The 22141-nt window shown below is 42.0% G+C and overlaps 1 protein-coding gene across 3 annotated transcripts; it reads left to right on the top strand.

Moving 5' to 3' along the window:
* Positions 1-428: 428 nt before the first annotated feature.
* SUV39H2 (SUV39H2 histone lysine methyltransferase) lies at positions 429-22082 on the top strand. Of its 3 annotated transcripts, none has more exons than XM_024116359.3 (5): positions 429-578; positions 16005-16676; positions 18420-18566; positions 20290-20419; positions 21435-22082. In XM_024116359.3, exons 2-5 carry the CDS (start codon positions 16008-16010, stop codon positions 21539-21541), a joined length of 1053 nt encoding a protein of 350 aa, XP_023972127.1. In that variant the 5' UTR covers positions 429-578; positions 16005-16007; the 3' UTR covers positions 21542-22082. The 3 variants fall into 3 exon arrangements, with proteins under 3 accessions (XP_023972127.1, XP_028352300.1, XP_054943725.1); XM_028496499.2 differs by lacking the exon at positions 429-578 and adding an exon at positions 1180-1362; XM_055087750.1 differs by lacking the exon at positions 429-578 and adding an exon at positions 3191-3332.
* Positions 22083-22141: the final 59 nt, after the last annotated feature.

Below are 22141 nucleotides of genomic sequence, written 5' to 3'. Positions count from 1 at the left end.
CTATCAAATCTCCGAGAGTGAAACCAAAAAACAAAACCTGCAAGTGATCCCAACGTGCAGCCAATTTTGAGAACCCGTGATCTAGGGGCGTAGGGTGGACGGAAACGTAACAATGGCCTGTTGGGCTCAGGTGGCTGAGGAGAAGGTATGAGAGCGAAACGTACTCTGCACCGCATAGCTCCGCTCTGCGTTTGCAATTTTGCACAACGTACACGTAGCGTCCGTGTAGAAGAACTAACAAGCGTGGGAAGGCCTGATGTCGGTACCCTGAATCAGGCGCTAAGCCAGCCAGGCCAGGGCAGGTGGCCCTTCACCTAGGCGAGCGCTCCCCGCCCCCGCGCCCCGCCCCTCCGAGCGCCCGGAGGAGACTTGGGGCGCAGGCGCACTCGCCGCCGCGGCTGTGTCGGCCTCCGCTGACGTCAGGACGCCTCGCGGGTTAGTCCCCCGCCCCGGCCCCCGAGTTCCGCGCGGGCCGGGCTGGGGCGGGGCGTCGGGCCAGCTGAGCTATCCGGTCAGACCGCGCCAGTTTGAATGAAAGCTCCTCAAGATGGCGGCGGCCGGGGCCGAGGCGCGAGGAGGTGAGGGCTGGAGAGCGGCGCCCCGCACTGTCCCCCGTCCGCCGGGCAAACTCCCGAGGCCCGGGAAGCGGGGCCGGCACGCGCGGGCCGGCCGGAGAGCGACGCGGCGAGACGCCGCCTCCCGCGCCACTGACACCGCGGCCCCCAGACGCGCGCCGCGGGCTCCTCCCTGCCCCCGGCCCCTGACCCTCCTCGCGGCTCGGCCCGCCCGCTGCCCGCAGTCCCCTCCCGCGCCCGACCCCCGCGAGGCCCGGCCCGCGCGCCCCGCTGCCGGCCCGCCGACCCGGCGGCCCGGCCCCCGCCGCCCGCCGAGCCCGAGCCCCCTCCCCTCGGGGCAGCCGTGCGGGGGCGTTCGGGCGGCCCCGGCGGATCCCGGCGCGGCTCGAGGTCCGTGGGCACGCTGGGGGCGCGACTCCTTTGTGGTGGTTTGAGCGGGACGTTTGCGGTCGGGCTGGCTTCGGAACTGGGGAGCGGGAGGACCCCGTGGGGTGAGTGTGACCTCAGTGTCAGAGGAGCGGGGAGAGGTCGGGGCAGAGGTGTGAAGGCTAAGCGAGGAAATGAGTGAGGATGCACCCCGATGCGGACGCACCGGGAGGGGCGGTTCCCCGTTGCAGAGAACCCCAGTAAGTGGGTACTGGCGGCGGCAGCCCCTGGCTTACGGGAACCGGTCCGCCCCCCGGGAACTTGCGAGGTATTTATGTGGACGCCGAAGAATTCGGTGCCGAACGTGTGTTTGTGCGCGCGCTGAAGGACGGGAACTTTCACTGCCTTCTAGAATTGAAAGGTATTTTCCAGCGCTGCGCCTCTCTGCGTGGATTATGGATTTATTACCCCCCAACTTTTCCTCCGCTAGGGGTTAGTGTGGAAGTAGTGTCAAGTTTTCGTGGTGGTCAAGAAATGTTTAATCTTACCAATGAATTCTTTTTCTGCCGCGGGGGCGGGGGGTTTGCAGTTTTTTATCGTCCAAGTTTTCTTATTCTCCAAAACAGCATTTCCGTGGAGGGTCGCGTCTTGAATCCTCGTGTTACTCGGACTGGGTGAAAATGGTAGGACCGGCAGACAAATCCACGTTGGGTAGATAGTCCAGAGGAACCTCGTCTGCATGTGATCAGCATAATGAGGTTACCTCTTACACAAGATATCCTGAGGTTATTTTGAGGTTATTTCAATAGAAGGGACTTAAGGGGTCGTTTCTATTCTGCCACTCCCCTCCCCCCAAACCAGCACTCCAAAACCAGCAGACTCTACCCCCAGATATTTTGGGGGAAAATCCTTTTCACTTTCTTGGTCTAGAATCATGCGTCCTTTTTTTGGAAGGAGTTGGGGGCGCGTGTGGAAATCGTACTTCGGGGTTTCTGACCGTGAAATCCCGGTGTGAGGTGGGGAGGGCGAGGGGAGAATATAGGAAGACCAGCTGTTCTCTCCTCCCTGGAAATTACCTCCAACGCAAAAGGTTATCACCACTACCTTGGAGAGCTACCAAGTAAAGCCTGCGTTTGCTGATAAATTTTGTTTGGTAATCCCAGTTTACTCCAACCCTGCCATTTTTTTCAGCGAAGCTGAAACCCAGAAAGATGGAAACCTCCCTAAAATCATGCAGCTCGGTGGCCTGGCGGAGGCCGGGGCAGAGGACCTCTTGATCCTCTCTGGTGCTTCTAGCGCTAGCCATAAAGCCAGGTTCACTACCTGTTTCTAAATATCAGTTTGTGTTAACATACTTTCAGTGCAGTATGGTAGCGTATACTGTTTACAGGAATTTGAGGGTAAAATCTTCCGCAGCAGAGTTAGTTACTGGCTTCTACAAAGTTGATCATGAAGACGGCTGATTTTCTTCAAGCTTGATGTGTGGATTATGTAAATTGAATACTCTCTGTATTGTCATTCTTGGCTTTGAAAGCAATACAGGAAATGAGTGGTAACAAAACTCAATATACTCTCCGTTGTTTTATTTTAACTCCCGGGTTTATTGACCTTGATAATAATACATCGCAGCCTGGGCGAAATCGGAGTTAAAATTTTATGCAGCCTTCCAAAATGGGACAAGTAGGCCATGTGACGTATGAGTATGTAACTACAGAATTAGATTTCAATTAGATTTTAGTTCTTACTGTTCAACTAAGAATCTTACATTGTTACTTTTTAACAATATAAGATTATTTTAAAATATATTTAAGATGTATTTCTAACAATAATGAGCGTGTCCTTGAGATCTACATTTTTTAAAATGAGCAATTCTGTGTAGAATACAATGAAAAAGTCAAAAATATTATCTCGACTTTTGCATCTATATGTAATCTTATGCAAGCTTATAGACGTGAAACATTTTGTTCAGGGGGCCTAGTAGAAATTGACATCAGTTAAACATGTAGGGTAGAGACCCATGAGAAAAATCCATGAAGACCAATTTACCAGAAATGGTTAACTTTTTCTTAAAGACATGTACATGGTTTCCTGTCATATGAATTTTTAGTCTTATAAAATTGCCAGTTGAAGGGTGGGGATATAGAGGTCTTGATTTTCCCCCTTTTTTTTCTTTTGGTTTTTTGTTTTGTTTTATTTTAATTGAGTAGCTATTTCACTAGTAAAGAATTCTATTTTCTTATTGTAGCTTGGTGTGTGCCTTGCCTAGTTTCACTTGATACTCTTCAGGAATTATGTAGAAAAGAAAAGCTCACATGTAAATCGATTGGAATCACCAAAAGGAATCTAAACAATTATGAGGTGGAATACTTGTGTGACTACAAGGTAGTAAAGGTAAGGCAAATATCTAGACCCTTAAAAGAGACCTAATCAGACTTCAATTCGGTATTTCGTATTTCTGTGACATAAAAAGAACCTTAAAAGTAAGCAGAACTCTTCTTAATGGTTAAAATTCTTGGCCATAATAAAGTTATGTCCTATCATCTGTTTTGCCGAATAACACTGAGAGGATTTTGAAGCATAAAATGTTCTTGTGTTAGAATGTTTCAGGGTGCTTATATCAATATCGTTCTACGTCCAACTCTTGATTATCTCCAGGTGGATTACCAGAGCAAACGTTTTATCCGAGATTGGCTCCTCCTGTCATTCACTCTGCTCGTGAATCATGTTTCCCCACTATCACCTGAGGTGGACCTGGAAGGTCACGCCGGTTTTAGTGTTGCTGAGTGTCCTCAGGAAGCATCACCGTCTGTGTTCCCGCCGTCCTGTCAGACTCGGGTTGCAGCGAGGGTCTGTCGTGCGGCAGCGTGGCCTGGGGTTCACAGTCGTCTCTAGGCTTCGTCTAGAACCTCAGGACTCCAGCAAAGTCATTCACCTTCTCTGGGCCTCACTTTGTTTCTGTTCCTCTACAGGGTTGTTCTTCAAGAAGCTCTTTCACTCTAAACCTTACAATATATTTTGGAGTAATTCACCTGTCCGTAGCCTACTTCCTCTACAGGAGCTCTGTTGTAATTAATTAATCCGTCAGTTCTTGCAGATGAATGAATCAGGAATCCTGTGTAATTCTTTGTTTTCCTCCTTTTTCATCCTCCGTATGGATTCAGTCATTAAATCCGATCCTTCCTTTGAAACATCCATCTTCTTTTGGTATCACTGACTTCCCCACCCAGTGGGATTTTATGATGAAGCATTTCACCTACGCTCTCAGCAGCCTTCAACCCCAGAACAACCCTGTCACCTGTCAATTCAGTTTATAAACCCCGTCCTGACCAGTCTAGCCACAGATGTCATAGAAGCACACTTCTTGGTTCTGTTACATACTATTTCCGTTCTTGCACTGCTCGGTTCTACTTGACAAGCTTTTTATCTTTTGCTTGCTTCTTCCATTTTTGTCATCAGTTTCTCCAAATTTTATTACTTTTCTGGACTTCTGACTCTATCCCTCACCCTCTCATATTCAGCTGCAGACTCCTGCCTCACTGGATCCTTCAAGGATGAGCTCTCAACTCACCTTCACACCAGTTACCTGTATCTTTGTTCATTCTTTCAGAGGTGCCACCATTTTGCTTTTTTCTTCCTACCCATCCCCTTTAGGACTTTGCTTAACCTCTGGTGTCTTTTTTGTACCAAGCACTGTTTTTCCACTGCTATATCTTAATCAGTAAACCTATTCAGATCCTCCTTAACCTTCGGGAATCTTTCTCAGGTCTTGCCTCCCCACTCAAGCATCTCCTGTCTTTTCCTTCCACTTCATTTCCCATTAACTTTTAAAAAACGGCTTTATTGACATATAATTCACATACCCTACAATTCACCAATTTAAACTGTACAATTCAAAGCTTTTTGTACCCTCTCAGGATTATTCTAAAACTTGTCGTGGAGATGGTAGCACATTTTCATTACCCTAAAAAGAAACCCCATCCTGCTTAGCCGTCACCCCCCAAACCTCCCCATCTCTTTTCCCTGCTAACCCTAGGCGACCACTAATCTACTTTCTGTCTCAATAGATTTACCTATTTGGACATTTCATATAAATGGAATCGTACAATATTTATGTGACCCGTTATGATTGGCGTCCTGCATTTAGCATAATGTTTTCAAGGTTCATTCATGCTGTAGCACGTATCAATACTTCATTCTTTTTTATTGCCAAGTATTCTATTGTATGGATGTATCACATTTAATTTATCCATTCATCGCTTGATGGACATTTGGGTTGTTCCTGCTTGGGGGCTATTATAAATAATGCTGTTACGAACTTTCATGTACAAGTCTGTGTGTGGGCATGTTTTCACTTCTCTTGGATATGTACCTAGGAGTTGAGTTGCTGGGTTATATGGTACCTCTGTGTTTAACCATTTCAGCAAGTGTCAAACTGTTTTGCAAAGTGACCGCACCATTTTACGTTCCCACCAGCAGCGTATGAGGGTTTCAATTTCTACATCTTCACCAATACTTGTTATTATCTGACTTTTTGATTATAGTTGTCCTTGTGGGTATGGAGTGTCTCGCGGTTTTGATTTGCATTTCTCTGATGGCTAATGATGCTGAGCATCTTCCCGAGTGCTTATAGCTGTCCATCCGCAGCCTGTTAGGACCCAGGCTGCACGGCGGGAGGTGAGCAGCCGGGGGGCGAGCGGGGCTTCACCTGCCGCTCCCCATCGCTCGCGTCACCGCCCGAACCGTCCTCCCCCCGCCCCCGCCCCCCGCCCCCGTCCACGGAAACATTGTCTTCCACGAAACCGGTCCCTGCTGCCAAAAAGGTTGGGGACCGCTGCTTATAGGCATTTGTGTATCTTCTCTGGAGAGCTGTCTATTCAGATCCGTCACCTGGCTTTTTTAATTGGGCTCTTTGTCTTTTTATTATTGAGTTGTAATAGTTCTTTGTGTATTCTAGATAGTCCCTTATCAGATACACAGTTTGCAAAAAATTTCTGCTGAGGCTTGCCTTTCCACTTGTTCCTGACTTTTTAACCCCCTCTGTTCTGATTGACGGCTGTCAGTGGCCTCCTCGAGGCCAAACCCGAGGACCTCAGGTCTTACTGGGCCACTTTGCAACACCTAACACTGTTGGCTACTCTTTTCTTCTCTGAAACTCTTGTGTAGAAGAGACTGCCTAGGTTCTGGTTCACATTCTGCTTCTACCATGTACTAGTTGCGTGACCTTCAGCACAATACGTAGGTTCTCTTTCCTTCGCTGCTTCCCGTATGGGATGAGGATCATTACAGTACCGTCTCGTAGGGTTACTGTGAGCAGAGACTGACCTGTGGTGGTCGTGCCGTAGAGGTGTGTACTGTCATCATTGTTACTCACCTCTATCTCCACTTCTTTTTGCCACCAGCTTTTCTTACTGTTCTTTCTGAATCTCCTTTACAGTCTCTTACCTGTCCTTCTGAAGTGTTAATACATAATCTCCAAGGCTCTGTCCTCGGCCCCCTTCTCACCTTGAAGCTGCTCTGTCGATGACCTCTTTCCCAGTGGTTTCTGCTTATATCTCTCTCTCTGGCTCATGACCCTCAGATCTTTGTGAGGCATTGACTTCTTCCTGAGCTTCATTTCAAGCTGGACACCCCACAGGTACCACATTCAACGTATTCAAAACTGTACCCGTTTTCCTCCCTCAAATCTGCCTCCTGATCTACTGTTCCCTACCTAGTTTGACAGAATCATAATACTCCCAGTTACCTAACCTTATAATTTCATACTTTTAAAATTCTTCCTACCCTCTAAATCTAATAGGTCATCAGATTATGTGGTCTCTACCTCTCTGTCTTTTCCTGTTCATTCCTGTTATACTTTGAGAGACTGAGTAAGTTACCAAGAAGTCTGTGCTTACATTGAAGGAGCTGCCAATTTTCTTTCTTATACTACAGGATTCTGAGTATTATAGTTCAGTTTGGGTAACTTTTGCTACTAGTTTCTCCTTCATCCTTCTCCTTTTGGTTCCTTGCTTTGGAATAAGCACCCTTTGCACGTTTATGTCCTCCTACAACCCACTTATATTCCTCACTTCTTATCCTGCCTAACACAGATAACTGAATCTGTAAGCCAGTATTACTTGAACGTACCTCTACCTTTTCTGTCTATCTCTCATGTTCAGGGCAGGTGAAAGATCTTAACACCCTATCCTTTTCTTACATGTTCCCCTCCATTTAGCTCATGAAAGACACTGTCTCAGTACCATATTCCTCAAAGCCATTACAGTTGTTTCTGAAACACAGCTCTGATTGCGTTAGGACCTTCCTTTAGCCCTTTAAATGGCTCCCTGGTGTCTGCCAGTCTAAGCTGAGACCCTTTGGACTAAGGCTGTTATCATCTGGCCACCAGCCCCCTTTCCAGCTTGTAACATACCCGACTTGTAACATATCCTACTTGTATGTTCTCTTGTAACATTTCCTGCTTCCTTACCACCACTGATATACTTGTAAATTCTTCCATGTAGCTGAGGTTTACTGAGTATCTACTAAGAGCTGAGCACTCTTCTAAGCATTGAGAATTTAGCTGAAAAACAAACATAGTTTATATTCCAATTCCTGAACACATCATGCACCTTTGTGCCCTTTTGCTTTTCTCTTACAGTTCCCTCTTTGAAATATTGTTTCCCTTCTCTCCTTGCAAAATCTGCATGGCCTGCAAAGTTCAACTGAAAGGTTACCACCAACCATAGAGCCTCCTTTCCTTCCCCACCTCTAGCAAAATTAATTGCTTTATATTCAGGACTTATAAAGCACTGTTCTTGTCATTATTCCAGAGCTGTTCACATTTTGTAGCTTTGTTTCATAGCTGCTGAACTGTCAACAATTTGAGGGCCAGGACTATGTCTTACTATAGCCCCTAGTACGTGATGGGTATTTAGTTCATGGTTGATGAGTTGAACTGGGTTTTGCGTCAGTGATTTCTCCAGTCCTCACCGTCACTATTAGACTAGACCTTCATAGCTTCACGCTTAAATTATAGCAGCAATTTATTGACTAATATCTCCCGTTTCACCTTTCTGTCATCTCACTCAATAAACATTTGAGTTTCTTCTGTGTGTCAAGTACTACATTAGGCAGTGGGAAAATAAAGGTTCATGAGAAACTGTCCCTAACCTTAAGGAACTCACAGCCCGGTGAAAAAGATTGACAAGTAAATCACCCGACGCAAAAGTAAAATAAGCGCTAGGGCAGGGCAGACATCATGATGTGATCTGTGGGAGGTGTGCCTGGGCTGGTCAGAGAAGGCTTCCCAGAAAAGATCATCTCCAGCTGGGGCCTGATAAGATGAGTAGAGTCTTTCCTTAAGGCTTTAACATAGAGAATGGGGTGGTAGGATCTGGAAGTAGGAGACAGACGAGTGGAGGAACTCCAGCCGTCCCGCAGCAGTGGGGAGTCATCGAAGGGTCCTGAAGAGAGTGACACTCTCAGATGTGCAGTTCAGAGAGTTTTCTGTCTGCAGTGAGGAACGTGGATTGGCAGGAAGGGCAATGACATGTGCGTAACCTACACATTCTGAAAGGCTGTTGCAGTAATCTGGGCAAGAAGAGGTGGTGCTTGAACTAAAGTAGTAACAGTAGAGACGAAGATAAGTCGGTGATTTTTTGAATTGTAGCAGATGTAAAATTTAAGTCTGTGGTTTAGTGGTCAGGGGGTTGGCTGGGGATCCAGCAGTGAGGGATCCACATCTAGGAAAGCCTGCCATGGCGTGGATAGTAATACCGTTCACCAAGACCCAGGAATATAGGAAGATGAGGCTTAAGGAGGATTAGGATAGGAGGACTGGATTGAAGTTGGAGAAGAGGGCTGAGAACATTTAAGTGTAAGACGACCAGTAGATAGTTGGAAATGTGGCTCCAAATCAAGAGTGAGAACTAAATGGAAGCATTGTTCTTGAAGCGGTTGGCAAGAAGATGGGGATTGAAGCCCCCGGGCTGGGTGCAGTCACCCCTCCGTTAACTCTGCAGATACTTCTCCAGTCTTCTGCCATCTACCGTGTCACGCACTGGGCACTAGCAGTCTCAGCAGAGAATGACACAGAGGTGTGGCCCCTGATACCATGGGCTTTATCTTTCAGTGAGAGTAGAAAAACCTCAAATGTCATTGTACAAAGGACTTAATTATAGTTGAGGTAAGGCTAATGTAACAGAAGGCTCTAGCTCATCCTGGAGAGAGTAGGCAGGTGTCCATGAGGAACTGATGTTTAAACTTAGTACTAAAGGGTGAAAAGATAATGGGGGAGGGTATTGAGTCAGCAGAGAGCCTGACGACTCCTTCAAGGAATTTGCAGTGTGAGTGGAACATAGAGGGATTGAAATGAGGCTGGGAGGATGGGGCAGGCCCCAGAAGGTGCATCTCCTTGTAGGCCAAGAAAGGAATTGTGGACTTTATCTTAAGGGCACTAGGGAAATATTTTGTAGTTTTGAGCAGGGCAGTGACTTGGGGAGAGAGGCGTGTTGAAAATATTACTCTGGCTGTTGCGCCATGAGTGGATTGAAAGGATAAGAGGCCATTGCAGTGATGCAAGTAAAGAAAACGGGTGAAGAGCCAGGACTGAGGAACAGTAAGTGGTACTCACAGGAAGAGCTGTCAAAGCAGCTGAGAAAAACTGGCGAGAAAGGTAGGAAGAAAATCAGAAGAGTAAACATGGCAGCCTGAGGAGGAGATAATGTCAGCAAAATAGAGTCGTACCCAAGTGGGTCAAAGAAGTATAAAGCTCCCTCTGGATTGAGCGGTGGACGGGGCATTGACACCCTTAGCGCGTTTCTGTGGTATGGATAGAAGAAGCCAAAACAGAGTGAATTAAAGAATTAGTTGGAGGTGAGAAAGCAGGGTCAAGTGGTATGGGCAACTCTTTCAAGAACTCTAGCTTTGAAGAAGGGCTATGTAGGGTCTAAGGGGGTTTATAATTTTTAAAAAAATCCAAGTAGATAATATGATTTTTAAAATTGAATGTTATAAAGCTTCTTATACTGAAAAGAAATCTTCCACCCCGTGACCTTAGTCTCCGATCTCTGAACTTTTAGTAATCATATCTTTTCGGGATCCCTTACTTTATTCAAGCATTTGTATCTCAAAGGAGGTTTAGTTTAATTTTGCCTTTAAAAAATAAGGGAGATTCGGATGCTAGTGAGGATCAGGAGAGAGCAAGAAACTGAAGAGACAGGAGAGGGGAGTAATTGGCGGAGGAAGGACGTCTCTCCTGTTGTATCTGTGGTCCCCTTCTTGTCTAGTTCCACGTTCAGGGTCACGTGCTACTGAAAATAACGGGGAAGGCGGTGGGATAGGGACCCCTGAGGGAAGTGGAGGAGGTCTGAAATAGCCAACTCGGGAAGTGGAAAGAATGCTAGCTGGGGGAACAACCGGGTGGTTACCGTGATGAGCTCATGCTGGGGTCCAGTGGAACTCAAAGGATGTAAATTGTGGTAGTCTCAGTGCTGTGTGATTTTTCTGTGCCATGTTCTTGCCATGTCACCCCTTCATACAGAAAAATTTCTGACAAAACCGTGGGTGCTCTTTATTAACATCCTCAGCTCATCAGTGAAGAGCCCCCATGCACATCGGTGGGGCTTCTCCCTTAGGAATCAAATGTTAAAGAAATACTACCCAAAGCTTTGATTTTGTAAAGTATCCAGATCATTCTATGTCTCTAGGACTACCAGTGTACTGCATGGCCACATACTACCACATACTAACAAAAATATCCACATTTAACAATAGAGTCATACTCCTAAAAGACTGATTGCACTTAAGAGTGATTTGTTAAGAACTGGAATAACAGAAATCGTTAGACTAAAACCTGAATTTTAGAGACCAGGAAAGCAGAGCTCCAAGAGGCACTTCTCCAAGGTCATGTTGTTCATTTGTGTTAGTCTTGGGCCTCTAACCCAGGCCCCCAAATTCCTACCCTCTGTCGGTTACTGCTATGGAAATCCAATGACTTTCCATTGACCGTTAATAGTTCTCAAACTGTGTTCTCAGGGAACACTGGGATTTTCATAATCAGATTCAGGCTATTCTACCACTAATACTGAATATTGTGATTACTTCAAAACTTGCAGGGGAAAAAGAGCTACTGGGAAGGCAGATTGTTTTTGTTGTTCTTTTTTGTGCCCCCATATGTACATATTTTAAAGTATGCTCGCTACCACTTACTGGCTACAGACAGCAGATGATAGAACAAATATTGAAAAACGATGAATTGCCATCTCCAGGTTAAGTTGAACAGCCTGTATTTCTTTTAAGGATTCATATCGTTACTGTTGTGATTTTTATGTTGCATACGTGTTGGTAGTTGTATTTTTCGTTATACGTTCAGAAACATTTAGTCAAAGCCTAGGATATAGTAGGGAATTGTGCTTGGTTCTGGGGCTGCAAAGAATAAGATTCTTTCCTTCCCCACAAATGGCTTACAGTTTAGATTAGAAATGGGAACATGAGTTGGCGGTGATCGGAGGCAGGGAAGACTTCACGGGAGAGATGACACTGAGCTGAGTTTTAAAGGTGAGTAGGTTTTTCTACACATAAAAGATGAGACTGAAATAAGTGTTCAGTAGATAAATGGAAGAAGACATTCGAATTAGAAATAACTGTGTGAACAAAGCAACAGAAAAGTGTGAAATGGCCCGGCATGTTCAGTTACCAACAGCAGTTCAGTGTGGCTGGAGGGTGGTGTGTGAATGGGGCCATGTTGGAACATTGAGCCAGGGAGGCGTCAGGGACCCAGTCAAGAATGATCTGTGTTGTTATAGGAAGTTTGAGCGTAATTCTTCAGGCAGTGGGCGAGCCATTAAAATTTTTAAGCAAGAAAATAACAGAATGGCTGGCACTGTGGATTTTTTGTTTTTATAAGAAAACTACATGTTAGTAGAGAAGGACAGAGTGGAGTGTTTTCAGTCTGGTGGCAGGGAAACCAGTAGGAGATCAATGTCCTAATCCGGGCAAGGCTGAAGGCTTGCAGGAACGGGCGTTCTGGCGAAAGAGGTGGGCCAGAAGAAGCATATTGGAGAAACTTGGTGATGGGTTGGGTTGAGAGGAAGGAAGAGGTGAGATTGACCTGGCTTGCGACTTGTGTGACTAGGTAGATGGGGGTAGGGCTGCCATCGATGGGGAGATCAGAGAGAAACCATTCAGGAACAACAGTGGCGAGTTCCATGGAGAGAGATTGATTAAGAACCTGTGAGACAGACATCCAGTAGGCTATTGACTCTGTGGGGTTGCAGCTAAAATTTGGGGAGAAGCAGCATACAGTTAAAACCATTGGAGTGAAGAGGTTGCCCAGAGAGAACATCTGGAGCAAGAATTCTTAGTCTGGAATCCACATATCCTGAATTTACCCATTGTATCATACATGTGACTTTTGATAGGGGAAGGTCTGTAGCTTTCTTCAGAGTCTCAAAAGAGATGAACCCTTGTTTAGTGTGAAAAGGGGCCGAAGACAGAGCCCTGAGTGTCTGCATTGTGTAAGTGCAGTTCCTAGTAGACAAGACGGAATTAAATGTATTTACGTTGAATGAAGCTCCCCACAGAAACACCGTGGTTTCTAAGAATTGTGAAAACCATTGGCCTACCATAAAGTCAGGTGTTCACAGCTGTCCGAAATTTGCTCTTGCCTTGCCGTTACCGTTTTATCTCTCGCTTCATGTTCTAAACTTTAAAGCTGGCTAAGTCCATCTCTTCACTGTTTTCTGGAAACTTCATGCAAATCTTAGCTCCAAGCTTCTGCTTGTGTTTTTCATCCTGCCTGCCCTGTGCCCTACCCAACAAATGCTATCAGTCTTTCACAGTGTAGTTTGTTCTACTTCCTCTGTGCCTTTTTCTCATTGACCTATATTGATTTCTCTCTGTGTATTTTAGTGGTATCTATTGTCTTATTTGTTTTGGCATTTAAAATTGTACCATCTTGCACTGCTACTTATTTTACATACTGTTGCCCTCCTTTCCCAGCGAGATTTTGCTCCTAAAGGCTATTACCTTGCATCTCATCACACCCTCTAGTGACCAAACTTCCATATGCTCGTAATAGATACTAAAATATTTGAATGAATTTAACCTAAGCTAAACATAGTGGGGAAAATGTCTTGAAGAAAAAAATTAATAAGATGCATTCCAAATTATACAGGAATGGATTAACAGATCATTTTTATGACTCCATTTCTATAGGTAATCAAGAGTTGATTGCATATCTGAATAAGATACTGATAATCCTATGAGAGTTAAGAAATTTTTGACTTATTTGAAATTTTAGGGTATTGAAGTAATTGAATTTGTTAAGTCAAACTGATTTTTCTGTATAAAATTATCTTATTTTTCAAAATGGAAAGATCTTTTTTGGATTTTAAAAGTAAAACAAGGCTTATAAAATTAAAGGAGTCTACAAAGTAGAAATAAAATGTTACTAATAGTTCTGTAGCACTCATGTTTTCGAAGCATCTTTACCATCCATAAATTAGGTAGGTACAATGTGATTAACATACAAAACTTGCAAGCGACTCATCATAAAACAATATATTATTTTGGAAGTTGACTGCAGTGGCATAGTGTTTTTAGTTTTGCTGAATGATAATGTAGCTTAATCATCTGACTTGAAGCCACCATTTCTGTTTCTTTCATTGTTTGCTGGTAATTTTGGTATAACCCAGGGCTATGGTAGGAAAAACTGTAGCAGGAAAAAAAAAATTGCTTTATTTTGGAATCAGAAACATTTTTAACTTTCATAGTTAAGGGGAATCGGTAATGTTAGATACTGCCAAGTGGATCTCATCATTATTGAGCATATATCTGCCAACAGCAATCCCGAATTGTAGTAGTCAGCTCAGGAGGGAGAAATCCATGTTACGTTTTAGTGAGCCAGTATGACTAACGCTTCAATATATGTCTAGGCTTTTTTTTTTTTTCCTGGAATCATAGTATATATTTTCACAGAAGTACAGTTTTTGTGCATAGGCTCACACCATAATTGAGCCACTTTTTTTAACAAACCATATTTTGACCATTTTCACAAAGAAGCAAAGGTCTTTTAATTAACAAGCATTACTACTTATTGGGTAGAATATAATAAAACATCGAGATGAAGATCAGCACTCTCACTAGTCAGGTGACCTCCTGCAAAGCTGCCTCAGCGGCCTCACCCAATGGTGCCTCCACAGTGCGGCTTATACCACATTTCCTAGACCTGCCAGGTCACTTGGCATTAATAAACTATGACTAGTAAAACATCCTTACTTTATAATAAAACCTTTATTAAAAATTTCAGGGAAAAGCAAACGTATCCCGGTTAAGTTTTTATCAATATCTATGAATTAAAATAACTAAAAAACATAGAATGCAGTTTAATCACTTTCATATTTCAGAAGGCGTTTTACCCTAGTGCTCGTGGATATATGTTCACTATTCCAGAGAACAAAGACAAAATTGAGAGACCTGACTTGAAAAATTTTTTCCTTACATACACTAGTCTACCTTTTTTTTTTTTTTTTTTTTTTTTTTTTTTTTTTTTTTGTGGTATGCGGGCCTCCCTCTGTTGTGGCCTCTCCCGTTGCGGAGCACAGGCTCCGGACGCGCAGGCCCAGCGGCCACGGCTCACGGGCCCAGCCGCTCCGCGGCACGTGGGATCCTCCCGGACCGGGGCGCGAACCCAGTTCCCCTGCATCGGCAGGCGGACGCGCAACCGCTGCGCCACCAGGGAAGCCTAGTCTACCTTTTTTAAGAGAAACTTAACATAGCATTGCCTGGCTTTAAGGGAAGAAAACGTAGCCAGTCACTGGGGTGGGAAGGCAAGATTTCAGGTACCATGGTGGCCAGCAGCAGTCTGAGGGATAAGTCAAAAGATTTGATCTTTGGTGCCTTGAGGGCCTGCCACCTAATCCAGCCGTGGGCGAGTCTAAGGTAAGAACTCTGTGGAATTGTGCTGTTCAATAGAAATATAGTACAAGCTACATATGTATACAGTCGGCCCTACGTATCCCCGGGTTCTGCACCCCAGGATTCAACTAACCCCGGATAGAAAGTACTTGAAAAAAATTCCAGAAAGTTCCAAAGCAGAACTTGAATTTGCCATGTGTTGGCAATGATTTATATAGCATTCACATTATATTAGATATTGTAAGTACTCTAGAGATGATTTAAAGTATATGAGTAGGTTATATGCAAATACTGTGCCATTTTACATATGGGACTCGAGCATCCGTGGATTTTGGGTTCCGAGAGGGGTCCTGGAACCAATCCTCTGGTGAATACCGAAGGACGACTATAATTTTAAATTTTCTTGTAACCATGTTAAAGAAAATGGAAAGAAACAGGTGAAATTGCTTTCCATAATACATTTAATTTAACCCCAAATATTATTTCAACGTGTAATCGATATTTACACGTTAAGAAATATTTTTTTAAAATTCACAGAATATTTTGCGTTATTCTCCTGTGCTGAGTTGTTGAATTGCAGTGTGTACGGCACTTAGAGCACATCTCAGTTCAGACTAGCCCCATTCCCTGTGCTCCGTAGCCACATGCAGCCAGCAGTGACAGTATGGGACAGTTCACTCCAGAAAATCTAAGGGATGTGTGCCCAGGACATTGAGAAAAAGAACTTCCCTCATAGCCAGTGTAAAATATGAAATTACGGACCTTAGAGGATGCCTACACCTGTGCTGGCCAAGCAAGCCACTGACCTGGGTCATAAATTATTCATTTTGGGACAGCTTATTTCCATGATCAAGATCAATATGTTTTGTGTCACTCGATCACTGTTTGGTAACATATTCATGACTTTCAGTACTTTTATCTTTCTCCAGGTGCGACTCTTTTGTCTGTGGTCAGACATCATGCCACATCTAAATTCTATGCATAGTTTATGTAATATAAAGAAAAATAGTTTTATGATTTGTATTTCATCTGCTAGTAACTTGTGACGGTGTATTCTGAACTTTATTAAGAAAAATGATAATGAATACCTTACTCTTTAAGATATTAAATTATTTTCAGTAATTGGGTCTGTCATAATCTGATTTGCATTTTCTTTTATATTTTAAGGATATGGAATATTATCTTGTAAAATGGAAAGGATGGCCAGATTCTACAAATACTTGGGAACCTTTGCAAAATCTCAAGTGCCCATTACTGCTTCAGCAGTTCTCTAATGACAAGCATAATTATTTATCTCAGGTAAAGAAAGGCAAAGCAATAACTCTAAAAGAAAATCACAGAGCTTTGAAACCTGCCATTGCTGAATACATTGTAAAGAAGGCTAAACAAAGGATAGCTCTGCAGAGATGGCAGGACGAACTCAACAGAAGGAAGAATCACAAAGGAATGATTTTTGTTGAAAATACTGTGGACTTAGAGGGCCCCCCTTCAGACTTCTACTACATTAATGAATACAAACCAGCTCCTGGAATCAGCTTAGTAAATGAAGCCACCTTTGGTTGTTCATGCACAGATTGCTTCTTTGAGAAATGTTGTCCTGCTGAAGCTGGAGTTCTTTTGGCTTATAATAAAAATCAACAAATTAAAATCCCACCTGGCACCCCCATTTACGAATGCAACTCACGGTGTCAGTGTGGACCCGATTGTCCCAACAGGATTGTCCAAAAAGGCACACAGTATTCACTTTGCATCTTTCGGACCAGCAACGGCTGCGGCTGGGGCGTAAAGACCCTCGTGAAGATTAGGAGAAGGAGCTTTGTCATGGAATATGTCGGAGAGGTACGCTCGCTTCTCTCATAGCAGACAGTGTGCGGGAGGCTCGTGCTCTTGAGGCGCTGCCTTTTACCTCAGTAACAAACACGCTTGGTACGTTTTGCTGTTACCGTTTGCAAATATGTACAGACTTCAGGTTTGAGGGAAGGGTTCACTGGCATCATGAGAAATACAAACTTGAATGTGAACAAAAAAAATTATATGCAGTGACAGATGAAGTAGAGTCGTCTTTCAACAAACACCCACTCATAGTCATTGAAACTGGCATTTGTAACTGAAAATATGACCACTATTTTTACACAGAAGTCCTAAGAAGAGTATCAGATCTAAATACATCCTGACTTGGAAACTTTTAAATTGTAATTTACTTCATCCATTTGACCAAATATGATTAAGTGTAGTTGGCAAAACTCAGTTTTGCATCAGCATGAATGATACGGTAGAGTACATGAATGCTTTCTGAGCAAGTATTGTAAAACACACATAAAAACATTTATTGCATCCACCGGTAAGAAAAATCCAAACTCTTTGCATCTGCAACTCAGCTACGAAGACCATTCTCCAAAATACCAACTACTGAGCACATTTATTTTTATACATATACTGTATATATACAAAAAATAGTATTTACCACATACTATTCTAAGCACCTTACGTTTCAACTCTTACTAAATTCTCTCAGCGACTCTGGGAGGTGGTAGTATTTCCTCCATTATCGCACAGCAGGAAACTGAGGCACAGAGAAATGAAGCAGCTCGCCCAAGGTCACTTAGTAGTAAAGAAGAGCCGAGGTTCAAAACCAAGGCTCCAGGATCGCTGCACCTCACCCCTGCACCACACTTCCTCAAACCGAGTGGTGGGCTAAGCTGTGGCTAGAAACATATGAGTGTGACCGCATGTCTGGGGTTGTCAAACCAGATATTTTAAAAGTTGTTTGGAATTGGATCACCTTTAGTTATCTGTATTCATCCAGAATCTGAGGTTAAACTGCATCCCTGTTTTGATCCTGAAATTTTTAGATAATGGCAGATTATTATAAATCACCATTCAGAATACTAGACCTTGTATAATCAAATTGTTCTCTTTTTTTGGTTTAATGAACGCGGCAGCTAAATTTGGTTGACACCATGAATCACTTGAGCCATTTTTGGTTTCTTGAGCTGAGCGTGTGGTCAGGCTGTGTTCTTCAGAGCAGCACTGTACAGATGATGGTTGTGAGCTACAGGATTTCATGAAAACCACCTGTTCTACAAAACTAAACTTTCCAAACAGTTGACTGCAAATTTAACGTACCTTCTCTCCTGTATTTGTAACAAATTCCCATTTGTAACTGCACACAGATTCGTTACAGGAAAAATATGCCTTCAGAGCATATTTAGAGCATAACTACTTCTAAATTTAGTCCTTTACACTCTGTTATGTCTTACAGAGAGCTGTAGTTGTGTAGCTTTTTTGAACATATCACTAAATTGGAATCGAAGTTGGGCACTGTTTCAGCTTGCTAATTGTTGGGTTGTCCTAACTCTCATTTGAACAGTCATACTCCGTTTGCACCATCCGTTCTCCTCTCTTTGATTTCCCTCCTCTGTTCATCTAGCTCTTCTAGAGTAGTTTATGTGAATGTTTATTTTGATGGCACTTTTATTTCTTTTTATGCACTTGAAGGCATTAATATGTTAATTAATAGATTTATGGATGGGTGTTTCTTCAGCAATAGCTATATAATATACTATAGTTTTTTCTTTTTAGGTAATCACAAGTGAAGAAGCTGAAAGACGGGGGCAGTTATATGACAACAAAGGAATCACATATCTCTTTGATCTGGACTATGAATCTGATGAATTCACAGTGGATGCAGCTCGATATGGAAATGTGTCTCATTTTGTGAATCACAGTGTAAGAGAGAAAGTATAGACACGACTAATTAGTACTGTTTTAAAAGATTTTCCATACTTGAGGAAAAATTGTCTTTAAATTATATAGTCTTTCATTATCTCCAAAGTATTTTAATACAAGGGCCTCTTCTGTTAATTCCTGGTATTACTGCTGTTTTAGGAAAATTCATCGAGGTGCCTACCAGATAACATCCATTTTGCAGGAGTCTTTACATATGTTACTTCATCTACACTTTCCAACAACTTTATGAGATAGGTATTGTCCTCATAGAGGAGGAAATTAATGAGCAGAGGAGTTACGAGGTAAAAAGTTTAAGAATTAACGCATAACTGTATGGGTTACAGAAGTTAACACAGCTAAATTTAGGATACACACAACTAAAGGGTAGATTGCTGTGTTCTCTTAAAAGGTAAACATGTTAACATTTTAATAAAATTTGAGAATTTCTAGAGTATTGAAGTATTTAGGGCTACTTTTCTAAATTATGAATTAGTATTCTTAATTCTTGTTTGAAAAGAACTTAGAATACACTTGGAACCTTAACTCCAGAATCTTATACTCTATAAAAACTATTTCCAAAAGTAAGGGAGGTTAGGAGTTACTGGACACCTCCTAAGTGCTAGATGGGTAACATAGTATTAGGCTTGTGAGATTGACATTATCTGTATTCTATAGATTAGGTGACATTATCTCCATTTTATAGATTACAAGGAAAATGTGTCTCGGAGCATAAGTTCTATGGCTGACCATATAAGGAGGTAGACCATGTTAATCTTTTGGTGGATTTTGTACCAAAAAACTAGCTTATGATTAGTAATGAAATGTCAGGGACCTTCTGACTCCTTTGTTTTCTGGTTTACTTAAATGTTTAATTTTTTCTTAATGATAAAATTGAGATACTCTCCAAATAGATGTATTCTATTCAAGGACAATTAGTTATTTTGATTTCTTAGTATGATTCACCAGATCTTTTCTTGCATGTGCTAGAATTTAGTGCCGAGTTCTCAAAATGCTGAATAATTCCAAACAGAAGTTTAAGAAATGAAACCCCATGCAATATGGAATTGGAGCTCTACAGTGCTGATTTGAGTTTTTAAAAACAGTTACTCAAGTTCTTTAAATATGCCTTACTAGATAGGGCATGTTTTACTTCTAATTTCAATAATTCTATTTCTATTGCTAGATGTTCCACTTGGGCATTTTTTGAATCTTTCTAGGCTCGTCAATAAACTTTTTGTTACAGTAGTCCCTCCTTATCTGCAGTTGCACCTTCTGTGGTTTTAGTTACCGGCTGTCAGACATGCTCCAAAAATATTAAATAAAAAATTTCAGAAACAAAGAAAAAATGTATACCTTACTAAAATATTTACAGGTGAAATGATAATGTTATCTAACATTTGCATTAAAATTCTCCAAAAACAATTAAGAAGTTGGGACTAGATGAAACAAGATTGACAAAAATGTTAATAAGCTTTGAAGTTGCATAGTGGATATATGTGGCCTTACTATATTATTTTCTCTAGTTTTATGTATGTCTGAAATTTTCTATAAGGGAACCCAGTATTTTTAAATGTGCATGCCTCAAAGACCTCTAAACAATACGCAACTTAATTTCTAGTAGAACTTAAAACTAATACTTTGGGAAATTAAAGATTTTATATAGCATGTAGAAGAGCTCGTTCATGTCAATTTTACTTCAGTGGGCTCTCATGTTCCTTTTTAGTGTGACCCAAATCTTCAGGTGTTCAACGTTTTCATTGATAACCTCGACACCCGTCTTCCCCGAATAGCATTATTTTCTACGAGAACTATAAATGCTGGAGAAGAGCTCACTTTTGATTATCAAATGAAAGGTATGATTTTCAAATACAGTTTCTTTGGTGGAGTTTCAGTGTGAAGAATCTAATCAGAATAGGAGAAGACCTTAGAGCATCTGAACCAAACTAATGTTAAGGTTTTAAAGACTGAGGCTATAAGAGTTTGTCTCTTTGCTCAGGGCACAAAGCTAATCTGACAGAGCTAATGCTAGAATCCAGGTCTGCCTGATCTTGGGCTGAGTAATGCTCTTTCTTCTACAGCATGTTGCTGCCTGCTTTTTTCAGAACTTCCATACAGAAGCTTATTTATTATAACATCTTTTCTCAATATTACTTGTATTAAAAAAATTTTAAGCCTACATTTCTGAATATTTACTAAAAGATGTGTATTCGTAAGATTGAAAATATGATTTAAATCACATATGAGCTTATTCCATTCCTAACTGAATCTGGCTTTTTTTTTTTTTTTTTTTTTTTTTTTTTTTTTTTTGGCGGTACACGGGCCTCTCACTGCTGTGGCCTCTCCCGTCGCGGAGCACAGGCTCCGGACGCGCAGGCTCGGCGGCCATGGCTCACGGGCCCAGCCGCTCCTTGGCATGTGGGGTCCTCCCGGACCGGGGCACGAACCCGTGTCCCCTGCATCGGCAGGCGGACTCTCAACCACTGCGCCACCAGGGAGGCCCCTGAATCTGGCTTTTAAAGAGAACATTTAATTCTGTTTGCTTTACTGTGACAACATGTGTTTTCTTTTCTTTGTTTTTCTAAGTATGATGCCCTTTACATATTGTTACTACTTGACCTTGCTTTATGGCTCTTAAGCAATTTATGAAATGAATGCTTGTATATTGGATTTTACTAGTAAGTTTCATCATTTCACAAATCCATTCTCATAAATATGGACTAATAACATACACTTTACCTCTTACTAGCCCACAGCATCCTTTCAAGACAGTTTGTAATGATTCTGTCAATTTACAACTGATAGAAAATTTGAAACTCATTATGAATTGTCTTAACTCTTTCTCCTGTATTTCTTTTTCTACGTATTCAGGTTCTGGAGATATATCTTCAGATTCTATTGACCACAGCCCAGCCAAAAAGAGGGCCAGAACTGTGTGCAAATGTGGAGCTGTGACTTGCAGAGGTTACCTCAACTGAATTTTCAGGAAATAGAACTGATGATGATTATAGTTTTTTTCCTAATGTTACCATTTTTAAAAAATAAGTATTTGGGACTCTTTTCATATTATCAAGATTATACACTATGTTAATTTACAATTCGTGTTTCAAACTATTGGCCAAATGCATTACTGATGCTTCTGAAGAGAGGAACACAGGGTCACATAGACTAATTTGAAATATACATATTCAAACTATTTACAGATCTGTGTAGAAGTCTGTGTGAATAGAGAAATGCCTCCTTCGGTGTTTAAGCGTTAAACTAATGATGTAACAGTCACTAAGATCAAATATTCGACTTGCCATACACCTTGAATTTAGAGAAATAGAGTTAATTCTTATTGGACAAATATACAAGTTCTATTTTTGTTATTGTCATTCCTGTTTACCTACTTATTACTCATTGTACTTGTATTTGAGACAAATAGGTGATACTGAATTATACTCTATTTTCTACTTTCATTAAAACATTGAGATCTTAATGATATAGAAATTTAAGGTCTAAAATTAAATGTAAAAACGTTTAATTACAGCTTGATTTAATATTTTGAAGCAATCTAGACCACTAGGAGCGGTGGA

The sequence above is a fragment of the Physeter macrocephalus genome, chromosome 11 (genome assembly GCF_002837175.3).
Source record: "Physeter macrocephalus isolate SW-GA chromosome 11, ASM283717v5, whole genome shotgun sequence".
Classification (NCBI taxonomy): domain Eukaryota; kingdom Metazoa; phylum Chordata; class Mammalia; order Artiodactyla; family Physeteridae; genus Physeter; species Physeter macrocephalus.
Note: the sequence above shows the minus strand (reverse complement) of the source record. Positions and strands in the feature narration are given on the sequence as shown.